At 35.6% G+C, this 21,421-nt stretch overlaps 1 protein-coding gene across 1 annotated transcript in view; it reads right to left on the bottom strand.

Moving 5' to 3' along the window:
* Window positions 1-1,629: 1,629 nt before the first annotated feature.
* The window catches only part of WDR27 (WD repeat domain 27), a 130,584-nt gene continuing 110,792 nt past the window's right edge, over window positions 1,630-21,421 (bottom strand). Inside the window, exon 24 of the mRNA XM_040599502.1 lies at window positions 1,630-2,351. Coding sequence (XP_040455436.1) covers window positions 2,304-2,351 — 48 coding nt within the window. The 3' untranslated portion in view covers window positions 1,630-2,303. The remainder of the gene's footprint in view (window positions 2,352-21,421) is intronic.

The following is a 21,421-nucleotide window of genomic DNA, read 5'->3' as shown; positions in this document are numbered from 1 at the left end:
GGTTTTTTTTTTTTTAACATATGAAAAGATCGTAGTGTATTTCCATTTGAAAAGTTCTAGTGGCTATGTGGTAGGGCTGATTCTCTCTCACCCCATGGTTAACAAATTCTTGGGCTACTGAAGAGCTGCACATCTGCAGGTCCTGAACAGATGAAAACCTCTATTCAGCATGGGTTGATGATGCTGTGGTCATGGCCAAAATGCCCCAAAGGGCTTTTCTGTCCAAAAAAAGTCCTTGATGAAAGTAACCAGAAAGCACCAGACAGCTGAGTCTCACTTTAGGGAACGAGAGATAATATATTAGATTTGGAAGAAGCTCCTTTTGCAGAGATCAAACCAACCTAAGATTAAGAGGGGCTTTTGGGATACACGCTGGTTGACTGGGACTGACACCAGTTAGTCCTAGTAAGTAGAAGATCTAGAAAAAGGAAGCCTTTCCCTTTTACTTCAACCCCATGGGGACTGTGAAAACCTCCATGCTTGCAGCAAGGATTCAGAGTTAGATTTTTTAGTGTGTTCTCTGCTTTAAGCCTTGAGAACGTTATCCTTCTGTTTAAAAAATGTGGCACATTTTTTAAAAAAGAAATAATAGCAATAATTACACTTTATACCTCCTCAGCAGGTGTTTCAAACTCTCTGAAGAGTCAGTCATTATTAAGCAAATTGCAACCCAGGGCTCAGGAACATTTTCTTTCCTTGCAAATACAGCTATGGGCTGTGCTATTTTTCTGTATTTGAATAGTGACTGTTGTTGTGGATTCCAGATCACACAAATGAGCACGGTAGCTAAATTAAGTTTGAAGAACATCCTGAGAATCCCCATGGTGGCAATAAAATTTCAGTCTTGCTGATAATTCATCAGTGTAGTGTATGAGTGTCACAGCCACAGCACAGAAGGTGATCCCTTGGTTAATCTGATTTTGAACTGAAAATGTATTCAGACAGGTTATTACACATTTGCTTTGATCATACCAGGCCTGACTCTGATAGTCAGGCTCCTGCTGAGTATGATCTAGCCGCACAGTACTCCTATAGCTGTCAACGACACCATTGTGTTGTACAGAAAACCTGAATCTGATACATAGCGACAATGCATGATTTTGCTTAGCAAAAAACAGTTAAAGCCTTTTCAAAAGAACCTTTATTATGGAAATTAAACAACACAGAAATACTTTTATTTACCTATACTAAATATTATATGTATAAATTGGGGATGCCTATTAAATGCAACATTCTTTAAAGTACTGAAAGTGATCTGGCCATACTGATTGATGTTAAATTTGTGCTGGGAATTCCATTTTTTACTTTTTTTTTTTTTTTTTTTTTTTGGTAATCTGATTAATAAAGTTTGGTGACTTTGTTATGGTAAATTTAACTGAAATGGCAGCACAATTTTACAAGGAAAACTCTGTCTCCTTCCACCACTTATATACATGTTCTCTACTCTTACCTAGTCAATGAACACTTAGAATGAACTGTTTTCAAAAAAACAGTTGTCTAACAAATCATTTCTAGAATCAAGACAACTAAACTATAAAGAATACAAGAAATGAACATCTTTTCCCCATAACTTAATTTAAAAAAAAAAAACAAAACATTTAAAGCTGTTAAAGGGCAGAAATAGTTTCTTTACATTTAAAGATGTTTTAATAATCTCAGACTGTAGCAAGAAAGTAATATTTTAAATATAAGATCTTTCTCACATGTTCCCTATGAAATTTACAGAATGTAGGATAAAGGGCAAACCAGTAAAATTCTGCCTTCAGACAACAACCATGCTGATTCCAGTAACCCCAAAGCAATATAACAGAAGAATTCTCATGACATTACAGAAAGATATACAATTCTTCTCTCTTTCAGATTGAAATACCTAAATTTTTAAAAATTAAATATATGGTCACAGGCAGATCTAGCTTTAAAAATGGAACAGTTGTTATTTTAACTGCATTTTCAATGTAAAGTGGTCCCAGTCTAGCAAAGCACTACAGAATATGCCTAACTATAAGCACCCAAAAAGTCCTCTGAAAGTTACTTCTGTGGTGATTTGCTAGAATGAAGTCAGAATGAGTAATCTCTTTCTTTTCTTGATCTTTTGCCCTATTTTTGCAATAAAAGTAACAGATTGTACAATAGAAAAACTCTGAGAACAGCTTGAGGAACTTGCAGAAAACAAAGTCAGAAGCAAGATGCAGTTTAAAAGGGAATATTACGCTGCTTGCCTATGGCCAATTACCAGTCTCCTTTCTCTCAGCAAGTCGTTATGATCAGAGCACCAGGGCCAAAGCTCCACAAGCTGGCAAATATCAGGGTAGAAACAATTGGAGTTTGCCATCCAAGGTGGCTGTGGTGAGCTGCAGTTCAAAAGAGAAGAACATATGGCTTTTATAAACATCTTTCCAGTGAGTGAGTTTCGCTTTAGGGCAACAAACTGAATGAAGATCGCTAAGAAGATACTTAAATTACTTTTTTGTTAAGAAGTCCAAGATTCATTTCAAAAAAAGAACAACTTAACCTATAGACTCTTCTCAACCAAGCTAATCTGAAAATTCCATTTTACTTAGATTTTTCTTTTCCAACTATTTTCAAATTTGTGTCAACATCCGCTAACACATCAACAGTCTGTAAAACCAAAGCATATGTTTAAACCACATAGAAAGTCAAACAGACTTCACTGTGTATGACTCAAGAAGGGAGCATGGAGGAAATAAGAAAAAGCTGGAATAAAGGAAGATGGAAAACACTATGAATTAAATAAGGCACACCAACAAATGCAGTTTTCTGATTTTTATTGGTGTTAAACGTAGTATAGAATGTCCTTTGTAATAAAGTATGTTGAAAAAGGCCACAAACCTTTACGAAGAGGCAAGTCAGCAAGTCTTGAAGACTTACATAAAGAGCCTTCAACTGCATTAGGTTTCTTTCACCAGTCTCACAAAATCTTAATTACAAAATAAAAGCAAAAACTATTTTCTGCAATTACTTCTACAAACAAGCACTGAGCTACACTACTTGCTGTAGCTCAGAAACTTGATCTACAAATGGCGCCTTTTATTCAGGATGTTTACTCCTTGCATATTAGGTTTTGCAGTTATTCATACCAGTGATAAAAATCTGAAGAGCTGGAACAAAAGATGTGTCTCATGCTCTAACCAGTTCATCTGGTTAACTTTTCTCATCCTCATTTTTCTTGATCTGTTATTTTTTTTATGTGTTTACTCATTTGATTTCTTTCTTTGGATAAAGTGGATCTGCGGTCAATAAATTATTTTCTTGGCTTTGTATTCCCTCCTTCAGTATCTCCAATGATGAATTACTTTAATCTCTCACAATTATTATCCCCCAAGACAGTGGCTTTTGTTCTCTTATTTTCTTCTTTCTCCCTCTCACTTATGTCATCTTATAGACTATCCAGAACTGTCCAAACTAATTTTTCCAACTGTATATTTTACAGATATCCAAGACTATTACATCCTTCCAAAGACTTCTATTAGCTCCTTATCTACCTCTATAACTTATTATTGGAAAGATGATATACCTACAAAATATCTAAGTAATGTATCCTTTCTATACCCATTTATCTTGTGGGAAAAAAGAAAATACTTTTAATAGTATTTCATGTTATCACAAAAGAACTGACCTAACCTGAGAAATCAGAGATGGATCCTATTCTAACTGAAGATTCATTATTCTGGGAGATAATACAGAAACCTTGTTTAGTTTTCAATTGAAAATAAACTAACTGTAAATAAACTGAATTTTTACAAGGCCCAAGGAGGTCATCTGGTCTATCTTCCTGTTCTAGCTGCAATCACTGAAAACATTAGAAGAGCATAGCTATGTCTATTTCAAGCCTAAATCTTGAAAAACTACAAGGAAATTTCCCAACTTGTTCCAGCATTGCACTGTCTTCCTAGTGCCTTTTTTTTTTTTTTTCTGATGTCCAATCTGAACCTCAAAAACTGCAATGTGTGGTCAATCCCTCACGTCATATTCTCTGACAGTACTGAAACACTGCCTGGCTTCCACCTGCTAAATATAAATGTATTCCCTACACTACTATTATGTTCTTCTTCCAGAGTCCTATGTTTTTATTATCCATTAAAAAGTATCCTTTTACTCTGTCTAACCACCTTCCATACTTTTGGCAACATTAAACCGCATAACCATTAAAATGCTGGCTGAACTAAAAATGCCCACCCTCTGGTTTGCAGATCTCTCCTTTTTCATCATGTGCTCTACACCACTGATTGTATCACAAGTTTTCTTCCTTCCTTTTCCCTTTCTTCTGCTTTTTCAACCTGCTTTCCTTGGCAGTAGGTAAGAGAGGCTGCCCTTTGATTACATCTTTCTCCTGCAAACTGTTATACTCAGTATCTTGCCACGGACAAAAGGAATATAACCTATATACAGAGCCAGCAGTTATCCTTATTTTAGTCCAACCAACGTTTAAAAACCCTAATCAAAATAAAACAATTATTAGACAGTTAAAATGGGACTTTTAATCCAAAAATTGCCTAATTATTACAGAAAAGTTTCATCAAAAATAGAGTTTTTAAATGGGGTCAGTGAGTTACTATCGTCCTGAGTTCTTTCCTGGGAGGACTACAGTGTTGATGGTGGGGATTTTCTTCCTCCTCAGACTGGGGTCCCATCAGGTTATTTTTAGACATTAGAAGGGTTAATGTAGACTAGCTCTACTCTAGTCCCATGGACTGAAACTCTGTCAGCACACTGCATGGATCCCTGGAGTTCATCTTTTGGTTTTGACTTGATCAGAGACAAGTCCAATTCATATCCCCAGTGAGTGTACAGCAATGAGAAGCAAAGTTGGATGAGTAGGGACAACTGGGAGATTCACTTCAAAAGCACACTTCACAAACTAAATTGCTAGTACATGCTCAGAGGCAGTACAGTTTAGCCTTCAGATTTTTAGAATAAATTACTATGCCTGATCGCTAAAAAAGCATTTTCACTTGTAAAAGTGGCATACTTGTTTCAGAAGTGACTGCAGAAAAATGCAGAACACGCATAACAACAGTTTTACAGTGTGTTACGTTTCAGAAAATATAGAAATTTTAGCTGAAATTATAATAGTAATAATAGCAATAAATATTAATCTAACTTGTAGGACCCGTGCAATTCCTGAATTATTACACTTAAGAGCTGTAAAAATTGATGAATAAAGAATACACTCAGTTATATTTAGAATCCATAGACATTTAAATAAGATTTTAAAGAAAAAAATAATATTTCTCATGCCAATATTACTTTCAAAAAGTGTCAGCATATATTACTTCACTCAAAGCCCTCAGTTCCCAAACATGCTACTCCAAATTTGTGGTTTAAATTATATTTGAAATCTCTATAGTAGTTATGTCAATATACTACTATAAATTTTAAAAAATAATTCTGTCTTACTATTGCATACTTCAGTTTTGGCATCAATTCTGTGAACAATTTGAAACCTATGTAAAGGTTTCCTACGGGACAAACGCTAGAACATTATGGAATATTAGAGGGTGTGTGGCAACACATACTATTTTTCATGTCAATAGATATATGAAGTAGTGAAGAAAAGACCTTCAAGTAAGGCAGAGAAGAAGGTGAAGGTTTTGTGCATTTTAGAGCTTTTTACAGAAGCTTCAAGGTTTAGAAAGCACCTATGAATGACATCTGGGGCCATAGCAAGGGGAGAATGAGTGCTTGAACACAGTCCTCCTCTATCTGGTAGGCTGCAGAAGATATAAAAGTTTACTGCAATAAAGTTAAAACAGTGACATGCAGTGTTGGAAGGCTGTCATTTAACTAACAATGAATTTCAAGACATTGCCTACTGAATTTCCTTTTATAACAACACAGTATATATATTTTTTTAGAATTATCTTTGAAGGGTGGGAAATATGCTTCTGTAGTGACACCACATTAAAAAAAAGTGCTGTAAATTACAGGCCTGGACTTTTTTAAGCCACAATCACAAACAGTTGGCTTTGTATAGAGGTGCATGTAACAAATATTTTTCTTTAATATTTCATACAACATGCTTATGTGTATACACTGTAGCTTCAAGACATATGGTACTTCAGGAAATAATAAGAATTGAAGCAATTCCAGCTAGTTTCAAGTTATAGGCACATAACATGACTTTAGTTTCTTTTAGTTAGTATAAACACATAAATATGTATAATATGTAAATAATAATATCTATAATATGCATCTTTAAAATCTAAAATCTTAAAAAGGACCACTAGCTGCACAGCAAAAAGTATCACCTTGCCAAAAATCCATTATCTCAGCAGACCAGATGGGAATACAGTTTTTAGGGGTTTACTATTTTTAGTTTTCATTATTCAAACTATTCTTTGAACATAAAAAGGTACATGTAGAACCAAAACTGCCAGAAGCAGATTATGTGGATTAATATGTCTCTGTAAAGTCATCTCTCGAGCTTCAAAAAGATAAAGAATTCTTCAGTTCAAGCTGTCATAAACTATTTATAGGAATAACTGCCACAGATTGTATTTTCGAAGTAGCAATCATTGTTCAGGGAAGCATCTATTTATGGTTTAGCTAGTCAGTTAATCTTATTGTTCCCTTCATTTTCTTAGGTGCCATGTATTGATATGATAGCAAAAAGCGATCAAAGCAGAAATGAAAGAATAGCATACTGAACTTTTAGTAATACTTGCATATGAGACTGGAAAAATATTAACATATAAATAACTTAAATATTGTTGAAACACCAATTGCAACTCCAACTTTTGCGCAAGAGCTTGTGACTGCTGACTGACCACTATGGAAGTTTAGAGCCTTTCTGCATTCCACCATGTACTTGAGAGGTAAATTAAACATACCAAGTTATATGAAAACACACATTTCTAATTTAACTCACACTTTTTTACATCTGCTTTTGAATGTCCTAGTGGCATCTTTACATTAGACTTTAGTTCAAGGCCATCTTTTTAACATTATCTGGACTCGTATTCCACTTGTTACAGAGGCTTGCCATTACCTGTGCTTCAATACACCAAAACCTAACAACAAAATACATGCTTTTCAAAGGAAATGCTAATTCATTACACTGCTATCAAACAGCATACACAGTAAATTCAGAGTTTAAAGTAATCTTCCATAGCCTTCTGGTTTATTAAGTTAATGTTTTGAAGCTGTTTATATGGAAGTGCTTCCCAACCACGACAATTTTTGTGCTATGTAGTAATAAACAGCAAATAACAGTCAAAGTAAAAAAAAAAAAAAAAAAGTACCTATTTTCTTTTCCCCTCAAGTGATTTTATATAAATAACTTACATACTAAAATCAATATCTATAAAAGCTATTCAAAACCAGAACCACTGATTTTGCAGAGAACCAAGAAGTGTTATGCGAGAGCCCATCACACAGTGAATTGTTCTGGTTACAAGCTAGCCATTTCTCTTCTTCAAAAAGAAAGATTGAAAAAAACACTCACCAAATTGATCTGCAATTGCAACTTTTCTGTTGACCCTCATAGGCATTGTGAGCCTGCAGCTGGATGGTGGGACCCCATCCTGCAGCACAGTGTCCCACTCACCCCACAGACTGGCACAGTTGGTCCTGCTGTGCCACAGCTGGCAGCACTGGGCATGGAAGGTGCACCAGCAAGTGGCACAGGCAGCAGCCCCTGCAGGAGGAAGGGGTAGGGACTTTCCCATGTAGGAACTAGGGATAGACCGGTATCACCAGTCAGGGCAGCACAGACGGTTCTAAAGAACTAATGGTAAAAGTGAAATCTGTTTTTCATGAATTTCAGACCTAATAAACATCTGGTTCATTTATATGTTTAATGAACTTGGAGTCATATCAATATAGTAAGTTTTGGAGTTTGTTTTGAGACTCTTTAAGCAAGTTTAATTAATTCTCTCTTCATTTTTATTCACATAAACTCAGAAAGCAGAAATTAAACTAAATAATTCAACCTTCTCTACACTATTCAGTGTCACAGGCTTCTCTTATTCATGCCTTTTACACTCGGGAAAGCCAAATGAAAGATAACCTCTCAATGTGACTTCAAACATAAACTACACAGAAGTCATCTTAGCAAGTATTTATTTTGAAAATAAACTTGAACTTAGTCACACAGATAAAATATAGATAGTACTCTCTTTTGCCATTCAATAGTATCTTTAGTTTCATGCTTTTCAGCTAATTATGAGAATTTGGGGGGGGGGGGGGGGGGTGAAGGGGCATGGATCAATGGGTTTGAAGTGTGGCACACATGAGCAAACACCACCTTTTATTCCACATATTACAGCAGACAAACAAACATTACTCACTGATACAATAAATCTCAATTTCAGGCCATTGACAACAAGCCACATTCCAAACCAATGCTGTAAATCCTACAGGAGTTTGACCACTGCTTTACTTCTAAAACGGTAAACTTCAAATGCCAATGGAAATCTTTTCATGCCAAGACTCTTTAAAAACTCACAAATCTAAACTTATATCAGAAAAAAAATTATAACTGTAATGTTTTTAACATCAATTAAATATATATTTGCATTCATTTTTATATTACATACTTCTATGATATTATAAAATTCCAGATTCTTAATCAATACCGGTCATACCTAGTTAGGAAACAACTCAGATCTTGCTTCAATGGATATAGTCAATGTCTATTAGAACAGATTTTTGTTTTTATTACCTTTGAAAGGGTAGATATAACCTCTGAATTTACTCCTGGCACACTTACAGCTGCAGTACAAAACTGTCAGAAAGTAAATGATGTGGTTGAAATGAAATTGATAAGAATGCCATTAAACACTAATCTTTATCAATGAAAACAAAACCACGAATCCTGTAGTATATACTGTTGCTCTTGAATTTTGCATTAGTTTAACAGCTAGCAACAATCAAGAGCAACAGAAAAAGGAAACACTATGGAACTGACTTTTATTATATTTTTCCTGTTCAGAAAGTGGTGTCTAAAGCAATGTAGAATTCACCACCTTTCCCCCTGAAGATCTACAGTACATTAAGGTTTTAACAACACTGGTTTTGTGGTCTAAGCCAAGAACAGAAGACATGTAAGTAGCACTTCAAAAAGGTATGTTTTCTTGAAAGATGGTTGCTTAATTTGACAGCTACACTCTGAAGTGTTCAGTTAGATCAAAGCCACATATTTTTTCCAGACAGAAGACAGAAGTTTTTATTGTTAAGATAGCTTTCCTGTTGCAGAAATGAGAACTGAGGAGAAAATACATTAAAAAAAAAAAAAAGGTTAGAAGCTTTTAAACATAATTCCTTGAGGTGTAGCATACACACACGTAATCATACAGGGGGGGAACACATTCATATGTCTTCGCGAAATCCGATCTATAGGAAGGTGTCTCAGCTCATGGCAGGGGGGTTGCAACTAGATGATCTTTAAGGTCCCTTCCAAGCCAAAACCTTTCAAGTAACGTCATTCAGGAGCTGAGGACTCTTCTGTATTCATAGTGCCCATAAATTATATGCTCACATTTTTCCTCCCATTATGCTCAGTGCAAGAGTAGGCTAGATCAAGTACATTGCTTTATTTCTGTTTCCCTCAAACACATAGTCCACATCTCTGATTTCCAGACAGAAATCACTGAAGAACAGACTTCCACAAAGTGAATCCAAGCACGTCTAAAAAAAGCTCCGTGTGGCTTAGAGCAGAAGTGTTGACACAATGCAGAATTCATCACACCTAATTTTTAGTGTCTCAAATATGTTTGATATGTCTTCAATATCAGAGATGGTTTGCATATCTAGAGCAACCCAAGTTCAGAGGCCACCATGAATAAGACATTAAAACAGTTGTCACTAATAATGTATATATAGGGATGGTAGGGCTTGGGCCTTAAAAAGGAGAAAGTCTTTTCTAGAACTGGTAGGAAGGATAACTGTAAAGAAAGCCAAATTACTGAACTTATAATAGGCAAACAATGCTTCAGAGTTGGCAAGCTGGAGCTGTAGAGGGCAAAGAACAGACAATTTTCCAGACCACCTATATGTGTAGAACCACATCAGAAAACTTACGAATAAAGTAACAGATGTCCCATATGCGGTATTTTTACTAGTCACACAAGAAAATCACCTAGATACATTTAAAGAAAAAGATGACTGAATGCAACCTATAGAGGTCATCTAACTCAGCTTCCTACTGAACCTTCATAACAAAACCTGATCCTTAAAACCTCGTATTTTTATTTGTAATTTTCTGTTCAAATAAAACATTCAAGAAACACAAATCTGAAAGCAACAGATCTTTATTTTATAGACTGACCTGGGCTTCCTGTCATTTAAAGTTCTTAAAATTATTACAGCAAATAGATACTTTGGCAAAGCCAAACACGCAAACATATTTGAAATTCCTGTCCAGACTTCTCTGTGTGTTTATTCAAATGCTTTTATTTGGACAGAGGAATACGTATTGGAGCAAAGATCCACGTAGCTAGACTCCATGTTGGAGTTTTCTCCAAGAGTGCTATAATCAAATACCTTGGAAAGAGTGAGATACTCTTGCAGCTTGAAGGTAGGTACACCTACACTCAATGTTAGAGAACCTAACACTAGGACCTAATCTAGTGTTAGGTGAATGGGTGGACTTGATGATCTTAAGGGTCTTTTCAAACCTAGATGATTCTATGATTCTATGACTTCCTGAGCCAGATACAATTTCTACATATTTAGTATCATAGTTAAGGCTTGACTCTGGTGGTCTCCCTCACCATGAAAAGTTCTTAGCTTTCTTAGCATCTAAAATCTGATCTCTTCATACCTCCTGAGAAGGCAGGGTAATGGACCTTTCTGGCCTCGCTGATCTGTCATAACACGGACAGTGTTACTACCCTGGTCTTGTTCTTAGGATATAAGTCCAATACTCTACTCTTCCTATACAGACCGGGAATTTCAGCCTGTACAGGATTCTTCATTACTTATTTGGCTCTCTTCTACGCTGTCTTTAACATAAAGCATAACGCCACTGACAGCAAGGTTTAGTCTGTTACCCGTACATTTTTTAATCTTGTACTGCAATATCTCACCGATTACCCTTCTTCCACTAGATTTGTGATAAGCCTAACAGATCACCCAGGGTTGCCTTCACCCAGTGCTGTCCATTCCATTTTCCCATCTTATTTCTTAGAATTTGTACAAATTTGTCACTAATTCCATTCTTGGCAGCCTAACCTCTATTTTCTACCTGACTATTTCTACCCTCTGACAAACCTGTGAGAATACAGAATTTCTGCATCTTGATCTTTCATAGAAGTGTCATCCGAAACCCAGCCTTCAGTTTTAAAATCTTAGTTGCTGTATGACTCATATTAAGTTCATCTATTCTGGACAGATGTTCCTGGAATCTCCTGGGCAGTTTCTCTAAGGTATTATATTTTTAAATACATTACCCATTTCAGCACCCGCATCTCTTGGCTGTCAGCTTTTCATAAGTATTATTTATGTGCTCAAAAAAAGCAAATTTCTCATCTATATTTAACATGACATTTTTACAGGCAAGTAAACCCAGTAATTCCAAATAAGCATTTTGAAGTGTGAAATTTACTTGACCAAAATATAACATGTGAAGCAATCTTAAATCTGTCTTCTTGCTTCTATACTAACATTCAGAAATCTTTTTTGTTTAAATCTGATGTGAAGGAATAAGCTACGCCAAATAACTACAGACTCCTGTAATGGCTCTAGTTTAATTGACTTTGCCTTCTCAAACATAGATAAGAATCTGTCTAATTATATAAAAATCTTCTATCAGCAAGATAATAAAAAACAAATTAAATACCCTGATCTGAAATAATATAATCCACTTCATATTTTTCTGCCTCTAGAGCTAATGAAGAAACAAATACTTACTTATATATATATCTATAAGTATATGTAAGTATATAAGTATACTTACTTGTAACTAACTTACAGAAGTTAGTTATAATGTTTATACCACTACTAGAAGGTAAGTCAATACCACAGCAATGCAAATGCTCTGAGTGCTCTGATGCAGAATAGGATTTTATGGAAAGCTTTGCTCATTTTCCAGCTTTAAGATATAAGCCAACACTTGCTAAGTGCAGCAAGAGAGTTTCCTCTAACTTCAAGGAGCATTGAGTCAGATCTTGATGTAAAAAAGCCGATAACTGGAACATACTAATTTAGTTACTCTTTACAACTCACAGCAATCAAAAAGTCTAGTTTCACTGCTTGCTGCTGTACTATTAATGACAACTTACACAGGCCCCCAAATGCTGTTTTTCTTTTAAAGGGCCATATTAAATATTTCCATTCCAGAAAGCATGCCAGTTTGGCAGTAGACCCTCCTGTGTGCAGAGCACTAGGACAAAGTAGTAGTAAATGTTCTTTACAAAACTAAATACATATCAGTACATCAAATCCCAGCTGCTAGAATACAAATTAAAGGAGACAACTTAAAAAATAACTGAAAATAAAAATGTCAGACTTAATAATAAGGATGGGGTGAGCAGCGGCAACATTGGAGAATGGTTCAATTAACATAACACTCATGTTTTAAGCACTCATATATGAAGTGTGGCTTGACAGGAGAACTAGTAGAAGAGTGTCTCATATAAAATTCATATCATGAACCTCAATAAATTATTCTTTTTTCTTTCTTTAGTGTAAGTTTTGCTCACTACAGATGCTTTCTTTCTCCAAACTTTTTTAAATTTTTAATGAAATTGTTATATTGGCCTGGGCTTTATGACATCATACCTGGGTTTATATCAAAACTTATTATTATTTTTGTTATTGATTTCATAGCAAGCAGAAAGATGAAGTGTAAAAGAAAAAGTAAAGTTACTTTAAAAGCCCCAAACATCTTAGCAACAAAAAGTGAACTTAGAAAAGGACTCATTAAGTACAATTGTTTTTTCATACAACCTTCTATTTATTAAATTTGGTTCCAGCATTAAGTTCTGTCTCAACAGACACTCCATCCTGGTGGTCTAACCCCTCAGGGGACTGCTCGAGGAATGCATGGAGCCTGACACTCTGAAGCAGCTAATTCTGCTTCAGGTTAGTATTTATCAAACATAGTGTACTACTCACTTAAAAACGGGGGCTTGGGGGTCACCCTGCTGATGGGACTGTGTTTGTACTGCGTAAAAAAAATCACAAACAACAATACTGAGGAAACAGGTGTGAGGTTAGAGGATGAATTACACTTTTCTCTTCCAGAAATTATAGACCCAGGACAGGGTCCAGGTATTGAAGCACAGCAATAAAGGAAAGCACAAATCGTTACTCTCCATGTTTTGTGATTAAAAGGGAAAGTTCTCTACATACCACATCTCTTGTGACAAGAGAATGCCATACTTCACATCCCACATCACGGGGGTATTTAAGTCTTACATATTACATATTATCACTTTAGACATGTAGCTTAACCCCTTGCTCTGGAAGCACAGATATCATTGTTAAAAAAAATTCAGTATAAAAGACACATTTTTGATTTGTCATAGGTGCAATTACAAGGCAACAGCAATGGAAGTAGTTAAATACACTATATATAAATTCTTAAAGTAGCCTTCCATCAGAATTATCCAGTCCTTTCAAATGCTCATCTCAGCTGTTTCACTTTTAATTAAAATCATGCATCAATGTACTGCTCAGTTTAACTACAAGACGCAAAAAAATATTTTTCTTGTAAATTTTGTTCAGCTTTTTCAAATCCAGAAGAAAATAGTAGGGAGGAAATCTAGAGTGGATAGGGATTGATAGAAGACCAAAAAAAAGAAAAATCAGTATTTCCAGTTTTGTGAATATAATTTGAAATGGATCTTACATAAACATAAGGAAGAGTCCAAGAAAAACATAATAGTTTTAGTTTCCTGCTGAATATTTGTTCAAAAGGTAATCATAGTACATATTTTACTGTATATTTCAGGTCTCAAATTAAAAAACTACAGACATAACAGTTCAATAATGAAGAACTGGAAAGAACAAAACCCAGAAAAATGGAAGAACTTATTTAATCTTTTCCTGGGTTAAGGGACAGGGAAGAGGAATAAAACACTGTAAATATTGAGGAAAATACTGAAGTTAAAAAAAAAAAAAAAAAAAAAAAAAAAAAAAAAAAAAAAAAGACATTTCAAAACAAGAGTGAGCCATTTATGTCTAATCCATGCTCATACCTGAGGTTCAGGCAAACCATTACTGCTTTACAAAGCATTCAGCATTATTTAAATTTCTAAGCAGGCCCCCATATCTAAGGCAGGGATTTTATCCCTTAGTACAATAAAGGCAAAACTCCAGTTGGCTTCTCCAGGACCAGGACTGTAATTAAGATCTTTAACATACCATATATATATGTAAGGCACTTTGTCAGTTCTTCTGACTTCCTTTGCAAGACTATGGCTGTACAGAATGCCAACAGTAACTTCAGAGGACTTAATTATATAAATATTCCAATTCCACTAGACTAATTAGCAAGTTTCCTGTTAAATTAAAAGTTTGAACTTATTTTGACTTGTTTGAAAAACAGAGCTGAAGTAACTGTAGAAGACGAAGGGGAAACACATCTCAGACAACAGAAGTCTTACAGCAAGGACATTTCTAATTTCTGCAGGCTGCAAGGTTTCATTCCAGTTTGGCCAGCATTCCATTTCTATGCCTCGTAACCACTACTAATTCTTCTTTGGCTCCCATTTCCCTTCCTTTGCATCAACATCAGTAAGAAATGAAGAACAGAATTCTTTTAGACTTTTCTGTCACACTACATTATCTTAATCATGTTGTTATCCTCACAACATAGCAGCTCACTTATATTCTTGCTTCTTTTCATATTTATATATAAATATAATTTTATTTTTGCAATATTGAGATTTTTTTCAAGATCTAATTTACTTTGACTTTTCATGTTTGCCATTTAAATCCTCTAAATGTTGCTAAAGCCTTAGAGATAGGTATGTGCTAACAGATATTGGTCATTCAAGTAAGATAAGAATCATTAGTTTGCCTTAGGAGGTGGTGGTCACCAGAGATCTTTGTTGGTCAAAAAGGCAATATCAGATAATCATCATCACCACCATCCAGCTATGCTGCTCATAAAGACAGGTTGCACAAACTGGGTAAGCTTTTGAAGACCTCTCTGCAAACTAAGAAGTTCTAAGAAGGTTAATGGGTCTTGCTCTGAACAGATTTCCTTAAGCAATTTTACCTCTGGCTTATCACTTCATTTTGTGGCTGACTGCTGAACAGCGGGTGCTGCCACCCCTCATGAGGGACATGGTGAGCAATTCTGGTCTTGCGCTATCAGCCTGCTTCCCAGACATGAAATGAAGCTCAGGTATACAGTTTAATAGACATTAGGCGGTTACTCCTGCTTTTTGGGGGCATGTTTCTTCATTGATCTCTAAGATAATCAAAGCAGTTCATATGGCCATCATCAGCCAATATAAAACCAGAAGAGGAAAAGTACATCTTTTAACACCAAAAGCTTTCACAGTGGCATCTTGCTGAGTATGATACAATGTTCCCAAGAAAACTGACTTCACAACGAAAGCAAAAAGGAAAGAATAGTCTCTCAACAGAGTAACTACTGTGTATACAGTTCGCAAGCAAAAATACTGACAGAAAAAAAAAGATAAAAGAAAGCCAAGAAATGCAGGAAAGAGTGGTACTAGAAGCCACAGTTTAGAACCATTTTGTACTAAGAAACAAGAGAAAATGTAGTAGTCACAATGCACAGAAAGAAAAGAAGTAAAACAATAAATTGTTTCTCTGCAAGCACACAAATGAACTGACAAAACCTCTAAACGTAAAACCCAATATACAGCAGACATATAAAACCATGCTCCTGTCCAAAGGAGTGGGATATATGTGCCCTTTCTTGAAATGACCTAGGTTACACAGCCTCTGCCTTCAGGTCTAATGGGATGCCCACCCACTTTGTGAATGTATGTATGTGCTCCCATTGGAAAAAAAGGCGACATACCATGAACATTTCCTCTTCTGCTATAACCTTGCTTTACCCCTCCGCTGGTAAAATCACACCATATGTTAACAATGCTTGTTTATATGGGCATATATGCATGAGTTCATATCCACGCACATATATAAAGTTTATTTTTACTTTCTTCAAACTTCAGAAGTTGGTTATGTGCTGGTTGTGCTTCAGATAAAGAAAACCTCAGAGCCTTTCCTACTGAACAAAGGTTCAGAAAGCTGCATTTAAACATGAGTGCTGTGTTAGTATTACTCTGTCTTTATAAATACATATCAATCAACATATAAAAACACACAACAGATTGTAAAATACAGGTGGTTTGCTTCAGGATATTATGCTGAGGGAATTAAAATATCTTACTTTGCTGGTTCATGTACATAAAAGTAGTAGAATGATTACATCTTTCCATTGTTAAAATAACACAACGTAAACCTATACTATTTCTTTAGAATGTATAGTATCTAAACAGCCTGGCAACATTCACAACTAAGATTTCCGTTGAGAGTTCATACTCAGAGTCAGTGCTTCTTTGCTTTTTGATAAAAAGCTGGAAAATGTCCATGTTCCTGGATGAAGCCCTGCTCCCACTGGAATCAAAAGGAAAGTCACCAGCAAGTACAAAAAGCTGGAATTAATCTCTAAGGGTTTGTGATTTATACCACCAACAAAGATTACCACTTCTGCTTTAGGTATTCATATTGACTGTCACATCTCTTCTGTAGCACAAAAAGAGACTCAGAGAGCACTAAACTTGAAAATCTTGAGGAAATTGAAATGTGGAATCGACATGCTACACAAAAATAAAAATATTCTCAACTGTAAGAAACAATGAGAGTCTTTGTAACAGATTCTCATTTCTGACCAGATTTAAACAGGATAATTTTACTGCTTTCCATATTTTAACTCAAAATTTTCATTGTTTTGACTGATATCATAGTTGCAAAACATCTCAGTCACAAATAATCTTTCTACCACAAAATTTGACCATGCAATTAATTCTCAGGATGGTCACTTCAGCTTTCCATGAAATGGCATAAGAAGAGGTGTGCATCTCAGAATGAAATCCATAAGAGCAGCATGCTGACTAGGGAGCTGTTTGCCAACAGGGCCAACAGAAAAATGATGAAATCAAGGACGTGCCTTAACTTCTTCCTTTCCCAGGGTTCAGTGACTTACCACGGACTAGGCAGTAGGAAACTCACTTCACTCAGGATTCATAGCCTAGAACACTTTCCTGAAAATATCTCATAAACATGAGCTGCATTGCTGTTAACTGTTGGCTGTCTACTGTGATCCATGACATACTTCTTTTATGTTCTGAAAGCTTTATTTAATATTTGCTTCCTATATATATTTCAAACTGCTAGCTCTTCTAGACAAGGACTACCATGGTTTTGGGTACAATCAAGGAACTGATACTGCATAAGAGAAACAGATGCCAGGGAGAGAACCTCCAGTATATAGTATCGCATGTGGCTGCAGTTATGTGCACAGGAGTCTTCTCATTGTCATTCCTTTCCAGATGAACCTAATAACTGGCACTGACTATACCCTACAAAGTTAGTATAGAACATGGAATAAAAAGAATATTCTAGATCAAGAAATGTTGATCTTTTTCATATATTATCAAGATATTTTCTGTAACTAAAAGGTGTTCTATCCCTACACCTCCAATTAGAAGTCTCTTCCAGGCCCCCACTCATTTGATTATTGGGCAACAAACTAGGAAAGAGGTTTTAAGAGTGTTTCCATGACTGCTGTTTCTAAGGAATTCTTTTTGAAAGTTTCATGGCTGGACTAAGAATACTCCACATTCCACGGTATGTCACAATTCTGTACAATTCTCCTTTCCTTGTAGTACCCCAGCTCAAGTTCTGTGCAGCAGACACAAATTTGCACAAATCAGAGGATGACTGCTAATCTAGCTGCTATTTTTTTCAGCCACATATCCAAACATATGTCTTTCCTATTCCACTTAAATATGGGGCACTGTTAATAAAGGCTTTGTCACAATTATGGTATATTGGAGGCAATATTAAAGCACTCAGATTGGTGTCAAGTTGCCCAGAGAGATTGTGAAGTCTCCATCCTTGGAGATATTAAAAAGCTGAATGGACATGGTCCTGAGCAACTTGCTGTAAGTGGCTCTGATTGAGAAAGGCGGTTGGACTAGTTGACCTCCAGATGTCTCTTCCAACCTCAACCATTCTGTGATTCTGTGATATCAGAATGGCAAAGCAGAGATGTGAAGATAGCACGTGATGAACAACCAGAAGGACTGTAATAGAGTACATTTTTTGCCTCAATCATTACTATGTGAGAAAGAAAGATGCCAAGGTTAGCCAAACTCTTAGGTACATTAAAGCAAAATCCAATTAAATTCAAAAGAATGAAAATATATAATTACCAGCATGAAAATGTCTAATAAACCATTTTTTAATGTAGAAAACATTTTTACTAGATTCTCACAACAGCATTTTTGAAAGCCTGCCAAATACACTTAGAATTCATATGGCTGGACAAATGATCAGGAATGGTTTCCAGATCATTTTTTTTAATGATGGGTTTGAAACAACTTAAATGTCATCTCAGACATTCTTCAAAAGACTGCCTTAATCTCTGAGACTGCTAATGTTTGCATGACATCATTGTCATTACAGTCCTGTCTCTTCACTCAGTAACGAGAAAAACTGAGGGAAACATGAAAAAGGTTTTACTAGTGTCCTACTCAGGTGTATAATTTCAAATTCCACTTCAAAATCTGGACATTAGCTCACAGCAAAATACACTAAAAAACCAAATTCTTTTATGCAAACGTAGCCACACAAGTGTAGTCAGACTGTCCCCTTCAAAGCAGTTGTTTTATATCCATAATTTTCCTTGATAAACCAGAGGAATGGATTTCTCTTCCTTAAACTGAAGCACACATATCAGAACTCAAAAGGCTCAGATAATTCCTTTATTATTCCACACTCAAGTGACCGAACATGTTTACTTAGAGTAATTACTTTTTTTCTTTTTTTTCCTCAAAATCCTGACATGCTCATAGAACGTCTGTATTTTAAAATAGCCACTTCATCATGAAATAATGTATCACAAGAGAAAGACAGCTATCAAAAGAGTAAATCTTCAATATGAAGGAACTTTTATGACTTCTTGCGTTCAGCATTTTCAAAACAAAACACAAGAGTAAATGGAATTTTTCAATATGATTCATCTTGGGTAGTGTGTTTCTATCCCCATATGGTATTTACAAAATTTCTCCAACTGGCACAAAGTTCATGCGTTACAAAAGCTGTAAGAAAGAACACTTTTTAAAAAAACAGGTGTTAATTACTGATAGGCACAAAGCAGCATAATGAAGTCATTTGTGCCTGGCAGATCTAGACCCAACTGAAAGGAACTGCAAGTACATGCATTTCTTCAGGGTACCTACACATACAGTTTAAATTGTCACCATAGTTTACAAGATTTTAAAATATACAAAGAATTGTTATTTATAGAAAATCAACATTCTCTCAGAACAGTTGTCTGAAAGAAATGGATATCAATACAGACATATCACTAAAACATTTAGCAACTACTACAGTGACAGGAAGTATCCTAAAATGTGTGTGGCTTTAGTTTACTTCTGGCTTAGCAATTTAAATAAAGAAAATAAGCAATTATTAGTTAGTAATATTCTTACACGCTCATCAAAAAAAAATTACCAAAATGTAGTAAGTTTAAATACACATTTAAATACATTTTTATACTAGAAATAACACCAATGTAATTTTTAAAGAACATTAATTTAATGGAAATGCTAAAGAACTGGCCTGCCCCTACAAAAAAAAAGTATGATATTTTTATGCAAGCTAAATTAACTAAAACCTCTTAATATTTACTAATGACTTTTAGGCAGACTGAGAATAGACATGTATTTCAAAATTTATTAAAGTGAAAGTTCAGTGAATAAATTTAAAAAATCTAGATGTCTATTCCTCTGGCCTAGAAAAGAAGGAAATGTATATTTGCATCTTCCATAAACATATGTATGCAACAAAGTTTAACATGAGATTAAAATGTAACTTTATACATGAACTGCAGAATTCTACCTTCCTGATCCAAGTAATGGAAATGTAATTTCATAAAAAATCATTGCACCAGTATTATATTATCAGTTTCCCAAAGAAAAAAACAGAAGGCCCAGGGAGATTCCCGTGTGTCAAACATGCCTCTGGAAGCAACTACTGAATGTAATCCTTGAGATGAACCTTGAAGAGAAGAAGCCAAATGTGTTTTCCATGGATAATGAAGTACAGTTGCTGGCAGTCGAAAAACATAAAACATAATGAGACTTCACCACATGAAAAGAGTATCTTCCCACTGCTTCGTGACACATTGCAACAGTTTGTCCACAAAAACATCTAGGTAGCTTATTAATAGCAATGTGAATGTGCCTTTATAGACTCCACTGGTTGTATTCTTGGACTCATGGGCTATTGTCACTTGGAATCTAACACACTAAAAAGCACGGATGAGCCCTAAATCTGAGTGCTTTCCTGCCTTTAGAATGGGCAAACCCACTTGTCAAAGTATAGATGATTTTTTACTTTACAGGCAGCTACAAGACAGCTACAAGTCTGTACAGCAGCATCAGCCATATGGCATGAACCTTCCATTCGTGATAGCTACAGTATGTATAATCGTCTTGAGGAGAGAGAGCATTTCTTGCAGTTTTGCTGTTCCATAGATGATTATTCTAAAATGTTCCAGTTAAACTTATATCTTGAGATGATTGTTGTTGACATTGGTAATTACAAGGAGCTTTCTGAGATGCAAAGATTTAATGGCAAAATAGACCATCACATATCAAATGAGAAGAAAAATTGTGGACACATAAATGTAGCTCGTTCCTGTTAAGTGCAGTTTCTGAAAGAATATAAATGTCATTTATCTGAAGTCAATAAAGGCTGTCGCTGGCTTTTCTGATGAGTTCAAAGTACCCATTTAGCTGGATGACACTAGACTGTTAGATGAAAGCTCAAACGATTCACAACTAATTTGAAAACCATGCACACCAGGGTGTGCTGATTCATCTTGCTTACAGGCATTTTACACATGTGTGTTATCTGGTCAAAGCACAGGCTGTGATGCCTCCCTAGCCATCCCTGGCATGCCAAGGGGACAAGGCCGCTCACCAGCCTGTGCACTGAGTTGCCAACAGGACTTTGTCTGCCATGTAGTAAGCACATCTCTCTGTACCACTCAGGTGAAACAACTGTCCCAGCTAACGCATTTTCTGGGCCCACACATAGCTCTTTTCCTGAAGAGCAATAAAAAGCAGTTCTGTTCACCAGAACCACCCTCACGGACCCCTGCCGACCACCAGCTCATGAGTATCTTCAAGCCTGAGCTAAACTAGTCAGATTAGGAAACAGGTCTAAATCCCTATTTTAATAC

Source organism: Falco naumanni, chromosome 6, assembly GCF_017639655.2.
Source record: "Falco naumanni isolate bFalNau1 chromosome 6, bFalNau1.pat, whole genome shotgun sequence".
NCBI lineage: Eukaryota > Metazoa > Chordata > Aves > Falconiformes > Falconidae > Falco > Falco naumanni.
This window is presented reverse-complemented; position numbering and strand designations above follow the sequence as displayed.